Source organism: Eupeodes corollae, chromosome 2 (assembly GCF_945859685.1).
Source record: "Eupeodes corollae chromosome 2, idEupCoro1.1, whole genome shotgun sequence".
Classification (NCBI taxonomy): domain Eukaryota; kingdom Metazoa; phylum Arthropoda; class Insecta; order Diptera; family Syrphidae; genus Eupeodes; species Eupeodes corollae.
In genome coordinates, this window is record NC_079148.1 from 90,898,903 (window position 1) to 90,924,953 (window position 26,051).

At 33.9% G+C, this 26,051-nt stretch overlaps 2 protein-coding genes across 2 annotated transcripts; one reads left to right on the forward strand and one right to left on the reverse strand.

The window, feature by feature from the left end:
- Positions 1-1,142: 1,142 nt before the first annotated feature.
- Positions 1,143-2,313, reverse strand: LOC129946426 (uncharacterized). Its single transcript, XM_056056611.1, has 2 exons — positions 2,180-2,313; positions 1,143-2,115 (listed from the first exon to the last, which is right to left on the reverse strand). The coding sequence occupies exons 1-2, from the start codon at positions 2,180-2,182 to the stop codon at positions 1,228-1,230; spliced, it is 891 nt and encodes a 296-aa protein (XP_055912586.1). The 5' UTR covers positions 2,183-2,313; the 3' UTR covers positions 1,143-1,227.
- A 17,154-nt stretch (positions 2,314-19,467) lies between these two features.
- On the forward strand, positions 19,468-21,012 carry LOC129944460 (uncharacterized). Its single transcript, XM_056053892.1, has 2 exons — positions 19,468-19,554; positions 19,626-21,012. The coding sequence occupies exons 1-2, from the start codon at positions 19,552-19,554 to the stop codon at positions 20,799-20,801; spliced, it is 1,179 nt and encodes a 392-aa protein (XP_055909867.1). The 5' UTR covers positions 19,468-19,551; the 3' UTR covers positions 20,802-21,012.
- The last annotated feature ends 5,039 nt before the right edge of the window (positions 21,013-26,051 follow it).

Here is a 26,051-nt window from a genome sequence, read left to right on the forward strand (position 1 = left end):
AATTGAATTTCATTCAAATTGGTGGCAAGGAGATTTTATCATAATTTTTGTTATATCCAAGAAAACTATTTGGGGAACTCCTGATTTATGTTTAATTTATGTTAACCAATATTTTTTAAACAAAATATATCTTTGTCTATTCCCTGCAAATTAATATGCAGAATAGTTTTTCCAAAACCTGTAACTCATAAGATGTAGAAAAAATGAAGTACTTTCATTTTATTGTTTATAAATGTATTTTTCCTGAAGGTTATCAATCAACTGAAAAGTAAAGAATCTACGATCAATTCTCAAATTTTGCTTGCATAACACCAGGCAAGTTAAATGCATAGTAATTTAAAGCTTTTATCGATTCAGTGGGGTGAACTTTTTTAAGCTTGGGTTTAAGATTCACGACGCAGAGCCTAAGCATATACTACTTATTTTTCGTATATTCTTCTTATTTCTAATCGTAGTTTGAAATTAAATTTTGAAATAAGAAAAACCGTTAATAGAATTTCAGTATTGTTATAATAAATGTCAAGATAGAAGTTTTTAAGTACAGAAAATTAACTTCCACCCGAGTCTATACTGTACCATTTCCACTCAAAATTTAAAGATAACATTTGAAGTATGTCATTTAAATACATATGTACTTCAAAAATACTGGTATTTGTCTTTGTAAATAAATCATTTTTTTGTTAGAAAAATGTTTACAAGAAAAAGATATATTGATATATTTAACTTTTTAATACTAACATACAAATTATAAAAAGAAATTAACCAAAAACGAATGACAACGAACAATGACTAACTAACCTTGTCTTATGTCCATAAGTCAATTTTCGATAATCGTTAGCACAGAAAAGTAAAATGAATAGAACTGCCAAGCTTAAGTTTAAACTTGTTAATTTAATTTAAGCTATTGCTGACGAAAAGACTGTTAAACTCTAACAGGCTAGTCATTTGGGCTCTTTCTGTACTCCATACAATGTGTCAATGTTAAATCTGTTAGGAATAAGTTCTAGCGTTATGTACAGTACACATCTTTTTCAACAGAACACACAGAACTATGCTTGTATAGTTTTTAGCCTTTTCTTACTTATGGCTCCTTAGTACTAAGTTCATAGCAACTTTATGAGGAACTAAAAACATTATGCAAAAAACGTTTCTTTAATTTTGCTTATAGTTTAATTTTTAATTTTTGTTTTCTTAATATTATATACATATGAAGTTCAAAGAACGTATTCAGTGACGCCTGTATTTAAGTTTTCTTACAACCTTATACCTGTATCCATCATTAGCGAGAACGGTCTCAGGCTCAAAGACAGCACTGGTTGGTGGCAAGTACTCTTGGGAAGGAGCAAACGACTGTTGAACTGGTGGAAGGTATTCGTTGGAAGGCAATTCATTGACATCACGACGATGACGGTATTTCAACCTGCGAACAGTCTTGTAACGGTAACCGTCATCAGCGAGAACGGTCTCAGGCTCAAAGACAGCACTGGTTGGTGGCAAGTACTCTTGGGAAGGAGCAAACGACTGTTGAACTGGTGGAAGGTATTCGTTGGAAGGCAATTCATTGACATCACGACGATGACGGTATTTCAACCTGCGAACAGTCTTGTAACGGTAACCGTCATCAGCGAGAACGGTCTCAGGCTCAAAGACGGCACTGGTTGGTGGCAAGTACTCTTGGGAAGGAGCAAAGGATTGTTGAACTGGTGGAAGGTATTCGTTGGAAGGCAATTCATTGACATCACGACGATGACGGTATTTCAACCTGCGAACAGTCTTGTAACGGTAACCGTCATCAGCGAGAACGGTCTCAGGCTCAAAGACGGCACTAGTTGGTGGCAAGTACTCTTGGGAAGGAGCAAAGGATTGTTGAACTGGTGGAAGGTATTCGTTGGATGGCAATTCATTGACATCACGACGATGACGGTATTTCAACCTGCGAACAGTCTTGTAACGGTATCCATCGTCGGCCAAAATGCCAGATGGTTCGTTTCCAAGTGGAGGCAAGTATTCGTTGCTGGGCAATGACAATGTACTTTCCAATGGTGGAAGATACTCATTTGATATTTGTTCAGCAACAGTACAGGCCGCAATTGCCAAGAGTACAACAAAGAATTTCTGAAAAATATTTTTTTTTTAGAATTTAAAACCTTTAAGTAAATATTACAAACAATTTATTTACCATCTTGGTGTTTTTTCCTTCAAGAAGAACCAAAACTAAAATGATGTTCAAGTAAAGTAACTTGTATTTATACAACCCTTAGAATAATATTTTAAGCAGTCTGGCATTTTCATTTTAACTTCACAACTTAAGCAAAGTTGCTTCGACTGGTTTTAAAATAAAATCTAAAATTGAAATATTATCAAACCTTTTTTCTAGCACCCACGGGCAAGTAAATAATATCCGTAGGCTTTTAATTACGTAACGTATAAGGGTGTGTCTCAAGTTACTAACTTATAATATAAGAATATTATAAAAACAAAAATAAACTGGCAAATAATTTAGTTTACGGATTCTAAAAATTATCGTAGAAGAATCTAAGATTCGATTTTGGTGGAATAAATAAATTTTAATAGTATCGTATTTCTAAATTAATTAAAAAGGTGAGTGGTACCACGATACATGAATTAATAATAAATTTGGTATCATCATTTTCTTTAAAATATGTAAATATAAGAAACACACAGAAGAACAGGATTTTCAACTTTTGCTATTCAAATTAAAATCATTTCATGTAAATAAAACAAAAACAAAGTGATGTTCCAAATAGAATGTTATATCTTTTTGTTCGCGATGGAAACTAGTTATGTGTGGTTTAGTGTCCTATCCTTGTTTATATATTCTTTTTATACATTGTTATTACTTGCGATATGAAGACACTATGCTTATATGTATGTCTAATTGGATTTGTAAAAAAATTCGAACTCTCGTTTTTAATCAAGCATGACATAACGATAGCAGAAAAGTCGAAAAAAGTGGGTCCTTCAAAACCGACAGATTTCATAAAATTTTTTTTTAATTTTTTTCTTAACTTGGCTTCTTTAAACAAACAAAAAATAAAAAGTTTTTTATTACTCCAGAAGAACAGTTATTTTGTTTTTAAGTTTTCTTAATGCACCAATTTCAATAATTTTCTCCACAAACTCTTATACTGCCTTTATAATATTTGATGTTCAAAAATTTCATTATTTTTTGTTTGAATTGTTAATATTAAAACATATATTTATTAGCAGGGTCCTCTTTAGACTTTTGGGAGCCCTGGAACCAATAGGATTTTTTTATGATTTCATATTTCATATTAAATGTGGCACGCGAGCTTCATACTAATTTTCGTTGCATTAAGTCTTTATAATTAGCATGCGGATTCTGAATTTTGGCACACGCTTCAAATTTATCAAAATTTCTCCCTTAGATCATTTATAAAAGAACATAGCAAATTGGCAGCAACGTCAATCGTTACTGTTTTTTTTTTAACGAATTCTTTCTAATATTGTGCTCCAAATTTCTGTTAAAATGAGGACAAGTTTTGACATTTTCTTTTGCTTGCAAACCAGAATATTTTCCCGACATATTAGACGAACCGTCATAGTTTGGCTTGCACAATCCTCTATTGAATAATGATGATTTTCCAGAAATGTCAAAATTGTGTCAGCCAAATATTCAGATTTATGCTCTTGAATAGTTATACATTTTAAGAACTTTACGATGTTAACACAATTTTTAACATACCGAATTACAAACGTCTAAGGGTGTACTGTCAACACTTGTGCAGAACTATATGTTCACAGCGTGTTCAGGTATATGATTAAGGATTCATGCTGCCAGAAGTTTAAGATAAGTTTAAGGAAGGAGAATTTCAACGGAACGGAGCGTAAAATGAAACTTGTTTTTCTGTTACTGTCTACTACACTTATTTCGTTTTCGATATAATTCTTGTATAAATTCATTCATTTTGAGTCAGTGGATTCGGGGCCAAATAATTGCGGGGCCCTGGGTCCTGTTTTTTAGAGGATATAAGTTATTCAAAGATACTTTTTCAGAAGAATCTTCCGGCTGCCGGCTTGATTTCCCAACGAAGAAGGGATTCATCAACACCAAAAGCAAGCATTTTCGATAAGAGAGCTTGGTGTCAAACTCTATCAAATGCTTTCGAAATATCAAGTGCAATAATCTTACTTTTTCCAAAACGATGTAAAGATTTGTTCCACTGTTCGGTGAGATAAACCATGAGATCACCAGTGGACCTATTACAACGAAAGCCATATTGCCGGTCATTAAGAAGCTTCCGTTCTTCAAGATATTTCTTAAGCTGATAATTAATCAGCGTTTCCATGACCTTGGAAAGAAGGGAACTGAGTGCTACTGGAAAATAGTTCAGGGGGGCGAATCATCTGCCTTTTTTAAGGACACGCTGTACAAATACTGTTTTCCATCCGCTCGGAAAGAGACCTGTAGAGTAGAAAAGATGGAAAAAGCTTACGCACTGGTTTTGCCAGCGTTGAAGAACAACTCTTCAGAACAATAGGGGGAATACTATCCGGGCCAGCGGATTTGTGTATGTCAAGGTTTCTCAGTTCTCTTGCAACTGCACGAGTGCGAAAGAAGATTCGTCCCATAGAATCGTTTACACTCTCCGATAGCGTCGAATTAAAACAAAATCTGCTGCAAGCAAATTGGCTTTATCGATCGAACTCACAAAGGGAGTGTCATTGTGGACGAGCATTGGAACCGAGGATGACGTGGTGTTTCGTACGTTTTTTACAACTTAATGTCTGGTCATGCAAAAATTTGGTTTGTCGAAAGTGCCGTTACAAGTCTTTCTAGATTATTTGAACTTATTCCGGTTTTTCTCAGTGGGGTTGGCTTTATAAATCCCGAAACTTACATCTCTGATCCCAATTACCTCTTTACAGCTCGAATCAAACCATGTGTTCTCTTTAGGTTCGATATATTTTACCCTATTCGGGATAAAATTTCTCGTTCCACAAAGAATTAAATTTGTAACTATATCTGCGCTTGAATCCACGTCACTATCGAGGAATCATAGTGACCAGTTAAAGTTCCTGAAGAATTCATTGAGACCGCCCCAGTTATCTTTCTCATATTGCCAAACGGTTCTCGTAGTAGTTTTTTCTTTAACTGAGTTTTTTTGACATGAATTTTGCAGATACGATGCAATGGTCTGATGTGCCTAGAGGCGGTAAAACACTGATTGTGTATTTATTAGGGTTAGGGGTAAGAAACAAGTCTAGGGTGTTGGCGAATTGACCTGCAACGTCAGGGATTCGAGTTGGCTCATCGGCAAGCTGAGTAAATTGATTTAACTCTGTGCTCTAACAGAAACATTAACTTCATGTGGTTAAACACAAACTAAAACTTCACACAGAGCATCAAATTCGTTAAAAGGTGAAGTTCTGTCTAGATTTTGACTTCGATATAAAAAGCATGTGTGGATGATGTGCCTATGTACCGTAAATTTCAACCACATGAAGTTAAAGTTTGTGTTAGAGCACAAACCATATTGTGGCTGAAGTTGGTACGCAACATCATTTCTTATATATACGGCTAATCCATGCTTGTTAGTTTTTGTTTCTATTGTAAATTATTATCTATCTATGTTATTATAAAAAAAAATGGAATGTATTCAAATTTTGTTATACAGATAATAATGCAGAAAGTAGTGTTTTTATTTTATGTCAGTAATCATAAAATTTGATTAAGATATATAAAATATTTTCCAAAATCTATTGTTACTTAAATACTATTGCTTAGAATAAAATTTAAGATACCTATTGAATAATTCTACAGTTAAATATTTTAACTCATATTTCCAATTATATACATTAAATACATTCTTTAAAAAACTGACTACAGCTCTTATTGATTCGACTAAAATAGTTTGGGAATTTTTAAAATTAATTTTAAATGTGTAAATTTAAAATAAAAAAAAAACTATAGTTTTTACAAAGCTATCAAATCAATGCATTCGATAAATTAAAAAAATACGAAATGAAGAATACAAAAAGAGGCTGAGATGCGACCCACACTGATAACTACCCATGCCATCGTCGATTTGTCTGACTTTTTAACTTTAACAAAATATTCATAACAATATTTTGAGTAGCATAAATAAATTAGATCCATATTTTTCTTTGTTCTCCTAATACTTGAGTCGAAAACCGTTTTTATCAGCTTTTTGTTGTTTTTATAGGTTTTCGTGTTTTGTTAAAAAAATTGTCAGTTGATTTTTTTTTCTGAAAAAATTGAAATTACCTACAATATTTTTCATATCATAAAACAGTTTGATTTTAAAATTTGTTTTGCTATCGAGATTGTTAATCGAAAATCAATTTCTACAAATCTTAGTTTTTATTTCTTATGTTAACAAATACAGATTAGATTTTTCTACGACAATTTAGCACAAAGTGATATCATTTATTAACGAGATATCAAGAATCAAACAAACATTTTTCGTACTATTTTTGTAGATCTTAAATTTTATGAAAAAACTGGTTGTCGGGTTTTTATAAAAATGTTACTGAATGTCGAACACGATATTTTCTATAAAACCAAAATAGTTTGAAGCCAAAATTTTTAGTTTTTGAATAATATTTGAGTCGAAAATTAATTTTTACCAACTTTAAGTAAAGTTTTCTTTAAAAAATATTCGAAGTGACAGTTATTTTTTTTTCAGTTTTTTCGATTTATAAAAAAAAACGTTAATTGAATTTTTTGCCGTTCGGATTCGGCCTTAAATTGTAGGTCACTTCCATTCCTGACAACAGTACTCGCACACAGGAATGGTTGAGAGTTGTAAGTCACTAGGCCCTGGTTCACAACGGACTGTTGCGCAACCCCATTTGATTTTTTTTGAAAACGTCGAGAAATGTCAAAGTTTTCAATTCGAAAAATCGCACCTATTACAATAACTTAATTTAGGAACGTAAAAAAAGTTATTTAAATTAAAAATTCAGGGAGATATTACCAAAATGACCTTCACCAATAACTTAACTGAAAAAAATTATTTGAGATCAAAATGTTTTATCCTTGGATCCTAAAACGAGTAAATTTTACTTTCTTTCTCTATAATTTGTTCTAAATATTATCTTAGATCTCTTCTCCGCGATCTCCGCCAAGATATTCACGAAAACAGCTATTGATTGTCTTCGTTTTTTTATTTCAAATGGCATTAACACTCTCATTGTAGTTGTCAAAAAAACAAAGTTATTCTGCAATCGATTAGCAATTTAAGTCAACCAGTGTTTTTAAAAATCTTTTTTTAAATTGAATTTTTTCAATGTTCATCTAAGCCTATTTCTATTTTTGCACAAACAAAAATAATTATCCTAAAAATTCAAACTTATTTAACTAAAAGCCAAAAGGATGGACTTTTAAATATTTAATTCTGTATCGTTGATCATAGCTAATCAAAAATTCAAATAGATGCCTTGTAAATTTCACAATACCAGAAGAAAAAAAAATAAATTACCGAAGAGTGATGATATAAAATCAAAATATACATAAATTTATTATGTGCAGGTAAACAAACAAAGCGGAGAGTTTTGTTTTGAAACTGGTTTTTCTTGATTAACACAAATCAAAAACTATATATCTAATTTTTGATTACTTTTAGGAATTTTAAACCTTATCAATTTTTAGTGAATAAATAAATAATTTTAAGAGCATGTAATTTAAATACTATTACACAGCACAAAATTCACTTTTGGTGTTTGGTATTTCGAAGACGAAAATAACTTTTCTTCAGTAAATAATGATTAAAAGTTTTGTGAAATAAATTATTTAATTTTGGAATATCTTAATATTCATTCTGTTTATAATTCTATACATGTGTAACAATCGTAATTTTAGTTTTATACACTAAATTTTAAACAGCTGTTCATATCTGGTGCATATTCTATCAGACATATAGAGAAGCGAAAGTAACACATAGCAGTTTATGGCAGTGGGGTAACAACAACATTGGCCACTCCGTAATTCCTAATTCCTAAGTATTTAGAATCAATTCCAAAGCACACAAATTACACATCCCTAAACTGCTATTCGAAAGAAGCTTCTAGATTTCTATACCCTCCACATCTTTTTGTTAAGATAGGGCATTCCTGGAAGACTACTCAGTCTACTTTTATACAGATGGATCACAAACAAATGAAGGGGTTGGTGGAATTGTGTATTCTGAACGACTCAAATTAAGTCTTCATCATTCCACCTTTCCAATCGTTTTAGTGTTTTCGAGTTAAACTTACTTACTTACTTACTTAAGGTGGCGCTACAGTCCGGAGCGGACTTGGGCCTCAACCAACAAGCGTCTCCAGCCAGCTCGGTCCCTAGCTAGCTGTCTCCAGTTTCGCACGCCAAGTTGGTTGAGGTCCTCTCCCACCTGCGTGCGCCACCTGAGTCGCGGTCTTCTTATGTCGATAAAATAAGTCTTGTCCTAGCTTAAAGAACACATGGTATCAACATCTGATATAAGTATTTTCTTAAATAGTCAGACGGCTATCAAATCTCTGGACTCTGTCTCTACAAATTCTATTAAAAAAAGCCCATAACTGTCGATCATCTCTAATGGAGATGGCACAGCAGTTTATTATTCGCCTTTGCTGGGTGCCGGGCCATTCCAGTACAGTATAACCCATTCTTCCACGTTTGGCATACACTGGCTTACCAATTGCTACTTGTAAATTGAAAAACATCTGCCCAACACTAGATTTAAAGCATTCAATGTGCTAGCTATCTTTAAGCAGATAGGTGTTTTAACCGGACACTGTCTTATAGGTAAGCACGCCACGCGGTTAGGCATATTCTCAAATGACTTTTGCAGAAGCTGTATAGACGAGGAAGAGGAGGAAACAATTCTTCACCACCTCTGTACAGAGTACATGCCCTGCTCTAGTTCAAAAACGCGAGAATTGCCTTCGAGAATTTCTTTGATAACGATCTTAACGACCTCAAACATATTAACATAACTGGTCTTTCAAAAGATTCTTGTGGCGTCACAATGGGCCATTAAACTGGCTTAAGTGTCTCCTACTTCTAGTAACTAACTCGAAACTTGTTTGGTTTTAAAAAATCTGTTTTCGACTGTATCCGCGAAAAAAATACTTTTTTACAGCAACAGAGTACCTACATGCTCCTTTGGTATTGAGTCTTAAGAACAGTCATTTTTGGTTTTGGTTTATGATTTCTTTATACAAATTTTGAGTTCTTCTCTAAAATATTTTATTTGTGCATATTCAAAGGTCCAATATAATTCAAGGGAGCATTAAAAAACTTGCTAATTTATTTCTTCCAAAACTTTCCAATAACATCAAACTTTTGAAACAATTTTTTTTTTAAACTAAAGACTAAAATATTATCATAAAAATAATATTGAACCGTTAGGGGTTTGTTATTCCTCTAAACGGCCTTTAATACTTAATTTTGTCACTCATTGTATTCACACATAACTGGAATGTTAAGATGACCTAACAACCAGCTTACAATTTTTTTGTCGCTTAGGTCAAACCAAACTATTATAACTTGCCATGACAAATTAATGAATTTTTAATTAAAAAATATTCACAGGTGGGTCTTGGTAGGTTTGAATATTGTTATTTAGTAATAAAAAGTTATGACTTTGACAGTTAAGTCATAAAATGTATTCAAAATATCTTAATACCTAAATAATTAATACATAAAGATGTCCTAACAGCTGTTCTGTTTCCATTTTCAAAACGAAGTTTTATTTTCAGTCTTCTGAAGCAGCTAGAGTTTGTTTATTTTGTTAAAGCCACGCTATTTATCTAAGATATTATATGACTTCAGGTTCTTTTAATTTAATTCCTTTTTAATAAATTGCGTCACAAAATTAATTAATAGGCATTTGTTTATAATTTATTTTGTTTAAAAAATTAAAAGTTGTTCCTTGCAAGAATTCATTGGAATTCCTTTTCTATGAAGAACGATATGATACTGTTTTCAATAACAAATTGAAAAAAAGATCACAAAATAAATGGTTAAAATAATATCCACAGAGAAAGAATAAATATTTTTGATTTGTTCCTAAATCCTGAGTTAGATCGAGGCGGTGTGTAGACAATGTTTGTTACTACGGCTATAGTACCAAATAATTTTCATGAAATGTTCCATGATTAATTTTTACACTTAACGTAATATGTCCCTTATAGCTTTTTATCTCATCTTTTAGGTCTTAAAGCAACGATTTCTACTTCTTCTTCGTTTCTGGCTGCTAGTAGTAGCACTTTAACTCCTTGAGGAGCTTAGGGCGGCAACCAGTTCCTTCCATCTCTCTCTATTCCGAGCACGATATCTCAGCCGGGACCACGTCTCCAAGTTTTGGGACCGAGCTTCCTTCATTACAGATGATCTCCATGTTTCTCTTGGCTTTCCTGGCCGCCTTCTACCTTGAGGATTCAGGATATAACGTAGACAGCGGTTGACAAAAGTTTGCAACCTTCTCGAGATGTCAGCAGAGCACTTCCACATTTCGCAGGCATATAGCAGCACTGACTTTACATTGGACTCAAACAACTTTAACTTGGTACGGAGCGCTATTTTGCTGGAGTTCCACACTTTAGAAAGCATTCCGAATGCACTACGGGCTTTATTTATTCACCATCGAGTGCCAAATAGCTTCCCAGATAGTTGAACTGGGTGACCTCTTCTAATCCTATTTGTCTCACTATAACCTGTTGTTGTTGTAGTCTTACTGGCATTAGTCCTTAAGCCCACCACCTTCCCATTTTGTTGAAGAGAGTGGCACATTTGCTTGACGTTTCCATTTCTGTTTGCCACTAAGTATATTTCGTCAGCATAGTCCAAATGGCTTAATGTTTCCTTCAGGCGACATTCCCAGTCTCTCGTGTTCACTCACCGTAGCAGTCATAACATCATCAATAGCAAGCAATAACAGAATCGGTGTTTATACATCACCCTGTCGCACTCTCTGTAGCACTTTAAATGCGTCGGAAAGCTGTGCATTGTGCAAAACGAAATACCCTGCGTTGTTGTAAGACTGTTTTATTATAGCAACAATTTTATCAGGAACGCCTCTAGCACCAAGCGATCTACAGATAACATCACGATGGGGTTTTCAAAATCGACGAACATGAGGTAAAGCAGCGATTGGTACTCCGAAGATTGTTCAAGAATAATTCGCAAGGTGTAAATGTTGTCGACACATGCTTTGAAATAGACCTTATTTTTTGGACGCATAAGAAAAGTTAGACACGTTCACCTATCATTTTTTTGCCTTTTTTTAATTCTGTCCAAGAGACTTAAGTGGCTTATAGGAGCACCTGTCCAAATATTGGAATTGTTTTGGACGAATATAGGCTTTGAAAATTATAGCTAGATCAGAAGGGGTAAAACACTTCTTGCATCGTCGGTCGGAGAAAACCTAAACACTTAGCAGTATTTTTGGCGATGTCAAATATGTGATCATTCCACAACAAGGGGTTTGTATTGCCTAGGACTGATAGCTGTTCAGTCTCCTTGATGCAAGTACCACTTATGGATAGTGGTATTAGGGGAGGGTTACGCTCTTGCGACAGTAAACAGCATTGAGTTTTTGAAGCATTAAATTCTACACGGTTTTGGATTCCCCATTGAACAATTCTGTCAAGATCAGAATCTAAAAACAAATATGAAAAGCTGAGCGTACTGTCACCCGCGAAACAATTTAGTGGGTTAGAAGTTTCAGACCAAAGATCATTCATAGAAATAAGAAAGAGCGAATATCAGATTTTAACCCGTCCAATACTACTTGAATTGAACTGTCCTAAAGGTAATTTCTAACCCAACGAAGAAGGGATTCATCAATACCAAACGCACCCATTTTCGATAAGAGAGCTTATCATGCTGCGAATTGCAACGAAAGCCATACTGCCTTCCATTAACAAGCCAACGGATTTGTGAATGTCAAGATTTTTAAGTACTCTAGTAACTGAACGAGTGCGAAAGAAGATCCGTTCCATAGAATCGTTCACGCTTTCAAGTACAGGCGGAGTCATGGCACTCACTAGCAGCATAGAATTAACAGCAAGCTGTGCTGCAAGCAAATTTATAAATCGAGCTTACATAGGAAGTGTCATTGGAAACGAGCGTCGGAACCGACGAACGCGTATTGTTACAACTCACCAGACATTTTTACTACCATTGGGATATTGTAATATTTTTTGCCGTAATTTCTGGTCTATATGTCCGTTACCGGTGGTATATGTCCGTTACCGGTCATTCTAGCTTGTTTGAACCTATTCCGGTTTTCCTTAGTTGGGTTGGCTTTGTGATTCCGGAAACTTACATTTTTCATCCTAATAAACTCTATACATCTTGAATCAAACCATGAGTTTTCTTTGGGTTTGATAGATTTTACCTTATTCGGGATAAAATTTCTCATTCCACAAAGAATTAAGTTTGTAATCATATCTGCACTGAAATCCACGTCACTATCGTGGAAACATAGTGTTCAGTTAAAGTTCCTGAAGAATTCATTGAGACCATCCCAGTTGGCTTTCTCATATTGGCAAACGGTTCTCGTAGGGGTTTTAACTTTAACTGACATTTTTTTGCATAAGAAATTTGCAGATTTGACACAATGGTCTGATGTGCCTAGAGGAGATAATACACTGGTAATATATTTATTAGGATCAGAGAGAGGTAAGAAGCAAGTCTAGAGTTTCAGTTTCAATCTTCTTTCAACTAGTATATACTTGGGTCGTAGCAGTTTTTCGAAATTTGTTGGTATAATTGGTACAGGCGGTACTTCTCTGTTAAGGTATAAGAATGACTTCTGCAATTTTCCAATGTTTAAGGGATGTGTTAATAATAAAGTTCTTTGAAGGATATTGAAAGCATTTTTCTCAAAACCTGAGAAGTGATCGTAACTTCGTGATTTTGAATTATATAAGTTATGTCGACACATCATTATCTTTATTTATTTTGAGCGTGACTAAATGAATTTTACATTCATTTTCAGCACAAAGATCAGTTTTTTTAAATTCGGTTTCCGATCCATTTGATTATTATATTGGCGGGTTTTGTGTGTGGGGTCTTTTTGGAAACATTGCTGATTTCCATAAAGATTAAGTAGCAGAAACATCTATCGTCAGACTTTTTCAGAAATTTGCTAAGTGATTCTTTTTGTATTTCGTTGTTTAAGAAAGTCTTCCCATTTCCCTCGAGGTCTGCTTTTTTCCAAAATCAACTCCCTTCTTTCGAAAGGGTATTTTATTTCTGTTTTTCATGAGTTCGAAATAGTTGTGCAACAAAATGATAAAAGTACAATTTCGTACTGAAAACAATTTTTGAAAATTACTTAATTTATTAACATTGATGCAGATGCTTTAAATATGAACAAAATATGAAAAATGTTAAATCAAAAGAGATATACAAAAACACGCGCAGCCCTTCTATTTTTAATGATTCTATTTTATTTGTTTAGATTTAAAAAAACTTACTTACTAGCTTTATATCAATATCTAACATTTCTGGGACAGCGTCAGCTGATATTTTATGAAAGTTAAATAACTTGAATGCCTACTTCAATTTAATTTAAATATATAAGAGCAAGTACTTAAGACCCATTCATGCGTTTTATTTCTCAAGTAGATATTTACACATTATATTTTGCAGATTGATGTGATTTTAAATTAACGTAGATAGGTTTCCATATTTCCTGTTATAAATGCGTCAACGGAGTTGTCTTACTCGTCATTGATGTTGATTAGTGTCTAAAAACATAGGATTGGCAGTCCATCTTTATGAAGTAGTTTATTTCTATCATTCAGATTCAGACTTAACAAGCGACACCAGCTTTGATCGATCAAAGTTTTAAATGTAAGCTTATGCTTGTGGATCATTGCAATTTTGTTTAACACCGAACGTTACCTTTTCGTCGCCCATCGCTGAAAATAAAACAAATAAACAGAAAACCTGTTGTTATTCTAATTGATTTTATTTTATTGTTTGTTTTGATTATTGTATAATATGTCAAACAAATGGAATGACGCGTTTTATAAAGAAAGTAGTTTGCACATTTTTTTCTGTCAGCAAGCTCATTAGCCTTACTGAAGAATGTCAATTTAGATGACTCGTATCTTCTATCGTCTCTTTATTGCTGGTCAAATCTGATTGGAATATAAATAACACTTATCTGTTTTAAGCATTCCTAGTGGCAGTATATTTAATGTTGATAGGGAAAGGAAAGCTGCTTTAAATAGTTTCATTTTAAAAGATTCACGAAAGGGCCCTACACACAATAAAGTATTATTACCCGCGTTTTGTTGGAAAATCTATCAATAGTATAGTAGGATTTTAGTAGAAGTAGAATCTTACTACGGATGTGTTTTTGATATTTATTCGAGTCACGAATGAAACTTATTTGAACTTATGTGTTTTTCATTGGGGAAAAAAATCAATCTGTAACTGTTGATTATATTTCGTTTTGTTTATGAAAATGCAAGAATAGAAAACTTTTGCTATGTTTCCACTAAATTTATATATCAGTTTAGATCAAAAAAATCTTTTTAGTATTTCCACCGCACAAGAAGATTTAAAAATGATTAAGTTTGACAGCACTTTCTAAAATGCTAATGGTGTTTTGATGTTTCTGATTCGTGTTAAACAATAAAGAACTGAATAGTTGAGCACCATTTAAGAATATACGTTACCTAAAACAAAACTATATTTTTTGTTCACAAACATGCAAATAAACAGACCATAATGCATTATCTGTAAAACCGACTCTTCTACACAGGTTTTTCTTCACAAATTTTGACTCGTCAATCAAGCTCATTTCAACTCGATTCAGATTTATAAAGAATTTAGACGAGCTTCAATACCACATGTTAATGAAGTAGTCTACGAACAAACCCCCTTCTTATGTGAAATGATGTACATATTTTTATAGAAACTCAATTTCCACATGTTTTCTTACCATTTTTTCCCGAAAATTTCCGTTTTATTAGTTTTTGTTGCTGAAGTTAATTTTAACTTTTGATTTTCACAAAAGTTTCTTCTATTTGTGTGAATACCTACCAAAAAAACACGGGTATTGACGGTTTTTTCTGTCAGGTTACATTGATGAAAACTAGTCACCACACGTAAAGTTGACATTGACAACCATTTTCCTATATTTGTGTTAAATTTTTTCTGGATTTTCAAAGACAATAGTGATTCGTGTGTGCTTGCAGCAGAATCTGGAACAAGTTGCTCAACCCACTTCAGGAGATTATTGATCCTTTAGGACTAAATACTCATTGAAATACAATAAAGTGGGTGGGTATATTTCATCTTCTGACCTTTAGGAATTTATAATTTATTTTGTCATGCTCGTTTTAGCTAATACGACAGTCTTCAACTTCAAATACCATACGTTTTATTTCACCTTGGCCAAAATCGAAAGCGGCTAACAATCTCATTAAATGTAAAGACTCTAAATCCTTTTGGAGCAATGTCAGGGTCTTGGGATGGAGTACTAAATCGGTGTCATTAAGTATGTGCACATTGATCACCTCGCTTTATACTTTAAAAACCTTTTAATAGCGATCCAAAATAAAATTCAATAAGTTTTGCACTCCCAACTTTAATCCAACTTTACAATGCCTGAGCTTCTTATATCGTTTTTAAAAAAATGAAGAACAATAAATCTGCAGGGTCGGACAGTATTCCCATAAAGTTTTACAAAAAGTAAACTCCGAAATTTTAAAAATATTTACTTGGCTTATTGAGTAAAAGGTTTAGTACGAAGACCTTCTCTAACTATTTTTGCATGGCAAGGATATCTGCCAAAAAGGTCATTCAATTCAGTCAGAAAATTAACGAAGTACATATTTCTGCTTCAAGTTCTCTGAGAGTGATAGGTTAGGTTGGAGTGGCTGTCCAGATGTTATTGACGCACGTAGACCTCAAGGGTCCATTGTGATACCACTAATGGTTCATGGGAGAGTAATGAACTTAAACAAACCATTTCGTACTTTTCATAAAGTTAGAGAGACGTTTTGTGTCAATCGTTGCCAGTTCACTGGTATTATCGAAGAAGGGATTACCGAGAAAGTTATTCCTTCTAACGGAGAGTGCTGGACATTTACAGTACATAGAAGGTGTTGGACTGTTTCCTCTTCCTCCTCGTTCATGCAACTTCTACAGAAGTCATTTGTGTAGACCCCTAGCCTCAGAGCATGTCTTCCTATGAGGCAATGTCCTGTTATTACTCCAATTTTAGAGCTTATACTTTGTCTGCTCAGTGATATCAAGCCTTTTGACAGTTTTAAGTCTATACTTGGCCATATTTGCTTAGTTGCTAGGCAGGTGGTACTCTGTATTTGCATGTAGCAAGTGGTGTTCCTATGTTATGTTTTTGTCTAACATAAGGCAGAAGTGTTCCGTTTTTGGCGAGCTCATCGGCTTTGCAATTTCCCGGAATGTCTCTGTGGTCCGGCACCCAAATGAGGTGAATGTTAAATTGTTCCGTCATCTCATTCAGAGATGATCGACAATCGTGGACTGTTTGAGAGTTTGTGGAGACAGACGCGAGAGATTTAAGAGCGGCTTGGCTGTCTGAGAAGATTTGTATATCCTTACAAGATATAACGTTTTCTTTGAGCCAGGATAGTGCTCTTTAATCGCCATTACTTCTGCCTGGAATACACTGCATTGATTGGGAAGACTATAGGATAGACTGAGATTCAGTTGCTCCGAAAAGATACCACTTCAAATCCGTGATCGGTCTTTGAACCGTCTTTATAGAAGTGTACCGCATCGTCTTCCAGGGGTCTCTCTTCTTCCCAGGAGGATCTTGAAGGGATGGACACATGGAAGCTTTTACCGAATACCATTTTTGGGGTGGTATAGTCTAATCGATCTGGGATAGATCTGAAACTCGCTAGAATAGTAGTATGTCCAGTATTGTTACTGGTGTGATATGTGTTGGACAAAAAGGAGTCAACATCATTTTTTTCCGAAACTGTCGTCCCACAGGTATGTGTTTTGAGTCCCTTAATGTTCGCCCTGTTTTTAAACCATATGACGAATTATATAACAGGAGGAGTTTCTTTTCGAGATATATTTGTAAAAATGTCATTATATGTTGACACTTCAGCCTCCAGGTGTTTAGCGATTGATGGCATCTAAAAATGAATTCTGCAAAATTTAAAATAATCATACAAGTCACCAGTTAATTTAATGTGGTCACAATTCGTTTCAAAGCCTTTTGTATACAAAACGCCCAAATTCAAAGTGGTCAACGCCACAATTAACACCTGTTTCTGCTATTGTAACGAAGTCTACGGCTATTAATAGATAGAAACAGTTGAAAAATCAAAAAAAATGTCTTCGAAAGAATAGTTAATACTCAAAACTATGATATCTGCGTTGAGTCCGGTTTACATCAAATTTGTATGCAAAACCTGAAGGCTAATGCTGAATTTTTAACCTAAGTTATAAAAGATCTGACAAAAAAAAAAACCTTATTTCTCTTCGTTTCGGTTATACTCCTTTTCAGAATTCGGAAGAACTTTGCTTTGAAACGTTGTTTCCCTCTCAATTTAAGTACAATCAATGCAGTAGAATGGGAAAATATTTTGTATGAGTTTATTGCAAAAGTGCACATTGATAAGTATAGAAAGTCTACCTATAAATAGAGTTTTGCGCAGGTAGATTTTTGCGCCTCGTGACGGCCATTTTATTTTGGTGACATCTGTCAGAGGAATCTGGAGGTCTTTGTTCGTTGCAGTAACGAAAAAATGGTGAAGCAAGAAAAATTAAGACTAAAGCTATTCTTTTAATAATGCTTGCTTTTGATCGAATGAATTTTAGGCGCAATCCCTAATTTTTATTATATACAAATTATTTCAGCGTGATCGAAAGAAGTTTAAGCCAAAATGCCCAATTTCCGACCACTTTTTGCAGCAATAACGAGTAGAATATTCTTTTCCAAGGCTTTTATCATATCTGGGGATTACATATCTGCGTAGACATCTGACTTCACATACCTAACCCCACAAACAAAATTCCAGCGGTGTTAAATCGTACGCCGCCGCAAGCCCACGTACAACGTGACGTGCGATGATGCCCTTACCAAAAGATTTCTTCTTTCTTCAATTTCTTATGGTTTTATTGAGTCAAGTCCAAGAACCCTGGGTTAAAACAGTACACGGCCATAATTTTTAATCCTAATTTCGGAATCACTTTGCTTGCGATGTTTGACCAATAAAACTTTTAACAAGAATTTTGACTAAGGATCGATATTTTAGCAGCCCAGGAGGCGATGGATAATAAGTCCTTTTTGGTGTGTATAATCAAAAAACCAACTTATAACGGTTCACTAAGCTGATAAATTCCCTTCTTGATGCGAACTTTAGTTAATTACACCCTTCTTATATGAAGACTTGGCTACCAAGTAATAGTTCAAACCGGCAGGCGGTAAGGTGATGGCCTTAGACCTAATGCAGAAACTAAAAAAGCAATTAATCACATTAATCGCTTAGATTAGCATCTTTATGAACAGATATTTATTTTATATAAGAAATGGTTTAACATAAAAACAATACCAATTCTATATGAAAATTTTATATTTTCTTTAACGAGTATAGTTGCGTGAAGCCTTAAACAAAAAACAAACAAAAACACAAAGACATTACTTCTATAGATAGAATAGCCCAGAGGTTCAAGGTAACGGACTTAAAGTTTTTGAAAATTTAAAATTAATAGCACTTGGGTGTTTCCCAGTCGGAGATCCGCTTATAATACCCTAACACAAAAGCTGCAGCAGATCGTAACAGGTTGAAGCCAAGCCGATGACCAACGTGTGAACTATGAAGAGTTCAATATCTAACCAGAAATATGACGATTCCATTTGCTTCTACAGCCAAGATGTCAGATTTTTGATGAACGTTAAACATGTATCATCTTCAGCATGGCTTAGGTTTTATAGCTTCATATACAAATCGATAAAAATAAAATTGAAAAAATTAAAAAAATAAACAAATAAACTTGTTTAAAATGTGTACTGGGATCAAAACCACACAATAAATATACTAAGATTATTGTCTTTCATTTAAGCTTCAAACTTACGATCTGTTCTATCTTATTGGGGGGGAAAGTAAAATCTGAAAATCTACGTACAGTCTTTATAAAATTTTGAATGAATGAACTTCCTCTGATGACCTACCTCATTAATATTTTCTGGTTTAGGCTGAAATATGCTGTTTGGTTGTATCTTTTGTTGATTATTATCAATTTAGAATATCAAGAAATTAGTGGATTATGCTAACCTTCACAGTTTCTATTTAACATATTTGCACATACCAATAAAACCCAGAAATATTAAATAAATTATGAAGGAGTTTTCGTATGGTTTTTTATATTGTTGTAGTGGTGATGTAGAAATCCGGTAGGTAGCTCAAACAGCTTTGGGTTTATTTTTTATTTTTTTGTCAACTTATATATAAAATGTGAATATATTCTTAGTCAAGTCATTCGTCTACATTTTGAAGTAGAGAACACACCAAGTTCTTGATTGGGAATATTTTTGAAAAATGGTAGGTTAAGGAGAATTTTACACTTTGGATTGAGTTAAATGTTAAGTGTATATACTTTTTTTCTGTTACAGAAAGTCGTTATTTTGTTCGCTCTGCTAGCTGCTGCATGCGCAGACGTATCACATATTCTACAAGAAGATGGATACCATTACCAAGTTCCAAGCCAGCCTTTCCCTGCCCAAACACCGGTAGTGGATATTCCAGTTCCTGCACCAACTAGACCACAACCAACCTACGCCCCAGTGCAGCCAGCTCCAAGGCCACAACCAACTTACGCCCCAGTGCAGCCAGCTCCAAGGCCACAACCAACTTACGCCCCAGTGCAGCCAGCTCCAAGGCCACAACCAACTTACGCCCCAGTGCAGCCAGCTCCAAGGCCACAACCAACCTACGCTCCAGTACAGCCAGCTCCAAGGCCACAACCAACTTACGCCCCAGTGCAGCCAGCTCCAAGGCCACAACCAACCTATGCTCCTGCTAAACCTGCTCCCACACCAGCACCATACAAACCAGTAGCACCACAATACTTACCCCCGGTTGCACCTGCCCCTAAACCACAACCTACTTTTGCTCCAATCCAGCCAGCCCCAAGGCCACAACCTACTTTTGCTCCAATCCAGCCAGCTCCAAGACCACAACCAACCTACACACCAATCCAGCCAGCACCAAGGCCACAACCCACCTACACCCCAATCCAGCCAGCTCCAAAGCCACAACCAACCTATGCCCCTGTGCAGCCAGCTCCAAGACCACAACCAACCTACGCTCCAAGGCCACAGCCTACTCCCGGCAAGGAATACCTACCACCTTCCCCAATCGCCCCTAAGCCCCAACCCGCTCCTCAACCAATCTATAAGCCACAGCCAGCTCCTCAACCAATCTACAAGCCACAGCCAGCTCCTCAACCAACCTACAAGCCACAGCCAGCTCCTCAACCAATTTACAAGCCACAACCAGCTCCTCAGCCAATTTACAAGCCCCAGCCAGCTCCTCAACCAATCTACAAGCCACAACCAGCCCCTCAACCAATCTACAAGCCACAACCAGCCCCTCAACCAATCTACAAGCCACAACCAGCCCCACAACCAATCTACAAGCCACAACCAGCCCCTCAACCAATCTACAAGCCACAACCAGCTCCTCAACCAATCTACAAGCCTCAGCCAGCACCACAAGTACCAGAATACGAAAGTCACCAAGATGGTTATGTTTATAACAACAACCCAAATCCATCCTTCAACTTCTAACTTTAAGCACTACGATAAATTAGATAGCAATCGACTTAATTTGCCATGAGTTCCATTAAGTTATAAAAGTTGAGTTTTATTGCTTTTTAATTTTTTTTTTAATTAAATTGTTAATGCAACTTAACTTTACAAACAAATTAATAAACAAAAACTATGTTACATTTTTGCCAAAAAAGAAAACTATGTAAATATAAAAAATACAGAAAACTTTGCTAGACTCTTTTTGAACGAAGAAAAGATGACATAAGATAGGAACAATTTATGATTCGGTGATGACGACTTGAGGTCATCAATATTTCTACAACAGATTGAACTGTAATAAGTTGTTTTAAGTGAGTATGCGAATATTGAACCGGTCTAAAGTATTTTTAGATTTTATGTATAATTTGCTAGAACCTACCTGTTTACCCTAAATGCGATGTTGCAATACTAAAGGTTCATTCACACTTGAAAACGACACAAAATACAAGAAAAGCTTTAAATGTTTTCTAAAAATTAATTCCATTCCAGAAGTCACAAGGTCAGGAAGTCTTATAATAGTTCTTGGTACTTATTTTAAAAGTGTGTAACTTTACAAATCGTTACAAAACTATTTGATAATTAGTCGTATTTATGAATGCTGCACAGAGGCTACTTAAAGTTACTTAACCTCTAAACGCCAAAAGGTAATTTGAAAAAAGTTCAAATACAAGCATTTTAAGCTGAAAACTTGAGGTTGTTTAGAGCTTGTTGGTAATTTATCTGACACAAAGCATCGTGGCTATTAAAGACTGGAATTGATTTGACATTTGAAAAAGAGTCTTTAATTCTTCTAAAGGCCTGCAAATGCTATGCTCATCCTAAATCAATCAACATCATCAATTTTATTTTTGAAAACAAATCATCAACTCATATCTAATCTTTAAAATACTGGAGAATTGTTTCAAATGTAAGAAAACAAATACAGTTTACAAGAACGTTTTTAACTATTTCGTAAAGCAAAACGAAACAAGTGTGTGCGACCCATCACGAATGTGTTTAGTTTTTAAAATCTTAGAATCAAAAATATTTTATTTAATTCTTCTTTTTTATTATAATTTTTTGATGAGAATAAAATTGATACTAAGCTTGTATATTCCGAAAAGTTACCTCATGCGAAAGGTGAGATGTTAATTAATACTTGAGCTGCTTAAGGTGTTGTTTTCGTAATCGTTAGATTAAAGTTAGCGGTACTGTTTAGATCTGACGATAAATCAATGCCATAATAATTAACATACGACTTCTTTTGGTTAATTCAGAACAAGAATACGTTTTTAATAGCAGTCAAATTAGTAAAATCTGTTGGAAAATGTTTGAAAATGTTGAGGGTTTTTTTTCCAAAAATGTATGAGACTTATGTAACTTATAGAATTCAAATTTTCCAAAAGGGTTTGTTAATGGTTTTCAAATAAAAGTTGTCATTTTTGACATTTGGAAAGCAAAAACACCGACATTACTGACCAAACTGTGACCGTTTGTATACTTCCAACTGACAAGAAAAGAACTTGCAATATATAACAAAATAAGGAGGAAAATGAGGCTGGGATGTGACCTACACTAATAATTTCATATCCCGTCTGTCGATTTGTCTTACATAAAAATTATATAAACCATTCATAAGAATATTTAGTTTGAGATAAATTATTTTAAATCGATATTTTTCTTTGCTATCCTAATACTTCAGGCAGAAACCATTTCTTATCAGTTTTTTTGTTATTGTAGGTTTTTGAATTTTGTTAAAAAAGTTGTCAGTCAATTTTTTTCTAAAAAAAATAACTAAAAATTACAATATTTTGCAAATGATGAATTAGTTTGATTTCACCATCATTTAGTGCTAGGTTTTAGAGATTTTTAGCCGAACATAAATTTTTAACAGTTTTAGAATCATTTCTTATAAAAATCAATACAGATTGCTTTTTTCTAAGAAAACTTAACACAGAATGAAATCACTTTGAAGTTAATTATTTTATCTATACACGAGATATCGAGAATTGAATGTCAATTATTACAATTTTGCATATTATTTTTTGTTGGATTTTATATAAATTTTACTTAAAATGTCGAAAACAATATTTTTATAAGATTAAATTAGTTTGAAGATATTAATTTTAATTTTTAAAAATATATTAAAGTCCAAAATCAATTTTTAACAACTTTTATTATTATTATTGTTGCAAACTTTGATTGCCTTATTATTACCTTATTACAATATTATCAACCCAATGTTGTAAATGCTCATTAAAGTCTGACCTTAACATCGTTGTTCAATGGGGATTCAAAAACCGTGTAAAATTTAATGCTTCAATAACTCATTGCTGTCTACTGTCACAAAAGCGTATCCCTCCCCCAATGCCACTATCCATGAGTTGTACTTGCTTCGAGGAGATTGAACAGTATAAGTCCTAGGTATGTGCAATTCAAACCACTTGTTGTGGAGTGATCACATATTTGACATCGCCAAAAATACTGCTAAGTGTTCAGGTTTTTCCGACGCTGCAAGAAGTTTTTACTCCTTCTGATCTGACTATAATTTACGAAGCTTTTATTCGTCCTAAACTCGAGTATAACTCTCATATTTGGGCTGGAGCCCCAATAACTTACCTGCGTCTTCTATTTAGATAGAATTGAAAAAAGAGCTCTAAAAATGATAGGAGATCGTTCTCTCTCCGAGACATTTTCTTCTTTTGCACACCACTGCAAGGTCTCATGCCTGTCATTGTTTTATCATTATTTTTATAAACAATGCTCTCGCAAAATAGCCAGTAGCATTCCTCCCCTTAAACGATTCAACCGTAATACCCGTACTGCTAGGAATGCCCATCAGTTTACCCTTGAGCCCAATTTCGGACGTACTCTTAAGTACAGAGAATCTTTCTTTAGCTGTTCTACGCGAATGTGGAATGCTTTACCTGACTCAATATTTTCCACTCATTACAATGTGCAGACATTCAAAATCATTACATTACATTTCACACTACTCAGCAGATTAATGTGCAGAGTAGAGAACACAGCACCTTGAGAAACTAGGCTATGGAAGGTGATAACAAACACTAGACATTAATACAAGACAGAAGGGCAGAAGAGAAGGAACAACAGAAAGAAAGAATACATGACAACAGCACGCGGTAGGTTTCGAGACGGTCCCCATTCAAAATCAATGTGCATCGGTTTCTCCTTTCTGTTCGGACTGTGTTTAATCATTATAAGGGTATTCATAACCCTTTAGTGCGCGCTCAATATAAACAAAAATTTAAAAATAAGATAGATACGTACAATTTTGAAAAGTTACTGATGTTGGTTACCTCAAAGCTATCCATGTGTCTCTATTTTTGGCTTCTTTGTACCAATTTTTTCTTATTTATGATAGATCAGCACTCTGTCGTCCTGCTGGTCCAACTCCCCCCTGGGAGATAATTTGTTTGTTTTTTCCGTAGGAACTCCCTTCAATTCAATCGTATTGCATTCATAGATATAAACCCCATTATATTTTGAGTTAGTTATTTTTTCGATATGAAAACAAAATTTGGATTTTAATTCCCTAAGCTTTGTTGCTAAAAGTATTACTTTTAACTGATTACTGGACCAAGAACTTTATATGAATCGGAAATTCTGCCCTATTCCAAAAACGCAGCACAAATTCATCAACTTTTGACCAATGGATGATCCAGGAGGGTCATATCAGCCATAATATAATTAAAGATTTCACCTAAAGATTTGTTAGAGATTTAACGACATTCACCAAAATGTGGTTTGCTGTCAAATTTTTAAATTTTTGTTTTCAATATATAATTTGGAAAAACTTTAGTGCTTAAATTATTTTCATAAAATTTGTTTCTAAGAAAAAGAACAAATATTCAGGTTCTTAAGAAGAAACATTGAATAAGGGAACGTAAACTTTATATTAAGTTGCCTTTAAATTCCTGAAACAAGCCTTCCATTCCATCTTATTTTTTGATGCACATAAATAGTGACATCGAAGTGATTTTTATATTGCATTCGTAAAAAAAATCTAGCTCGAGCTCAGATGTGACATTACGATGCTAGAAAGTTCGAAAAAGTAGGTTCCGTCCGTCTATCTGTCCTGTCCCCTACAGCTTAAACCATTGTGCCGATTGAAATTAAGGTTTTCAACCGTTTAGCGTAAGGTTCTTTTTTTTCATTTTTTTAATACGAAAAATAAAAGCAATCCCCATAAAAATTTACTGATGATCAAAAATGTCATTACTATTTTTTGGTTTTTAAAAAAACATAATTTTTTTAAGATTCTCGATATCTTAGAATGCGGTGAACGTTTTTTAACGAAATTTAAATATAAAATGTATATTTATAAGCACTTTATTTAGTGCTTACCAAAAATATTGTTAAGACAAAATTTACAATTTTTGAGACCAACTTATTTTGCAGGTAAATTTTCAAATCGTAAAATATAGGAAATATTTTTAAACAGACTTTTTGGAAATAAGCAAATTCTAGTGACAGAGTCGTGCATTTTATTTCTTTTAAAATTGATTTTCTATTGAATACAAAATTAATTAATAATCAAGAATATAAAAGTCCCAAATCAGCAAAAGTGACACTTTTGTTTAAATAATTACTAATTGATAACATTATGAACGTTTCGTACCTATAAGTAACAAACCTTTGAATCTCTTGAGAACTGAAATAAAAAGAAATTCTGAAACGCGTAATTTGTGAGTGCCAGACAAAAGGTTCTTCCCAAACTATTTGTTTACTTTAATTTGTTTTTATTTAATTTGCACCTATTTCCTTAAATTCAAGAACCAAACATTTTTCTCTCTACAATTTTTAAGTTTTTTTGACTCTTTTAAGATCAAAATAATTTCTAGCATCAGCTCCAACCTACGAGTAAGCAGACTGATAACGATAGTAAAAAGAGGCTGGGATGCGACCCACAATGATAACTTCCCATCCCGTCTGTCGCTTTGTCTTGCTTCAAAGTTTGTCTATATGTACTCGTACCAATTTTTACCAAATTTGCGTACTATTTTTGTAGATTTTTTTTTAATGAAAAAACGGACTGTTGGATTCTTATATACAAATTACTGAATATCGAAAACAATATTTTCTGTGAAATAAAATAAGTTTCAAGCCAATATTTTAAAGTTTTGAACAGCTATTTGAGTCGAAAATAATTTTTTACGAAGTTATAGTATTGTTTTTTTTTTTAAGTTTTATTTTTTGTAAAAAAACTGTCAATTCGATTTTTTTCCA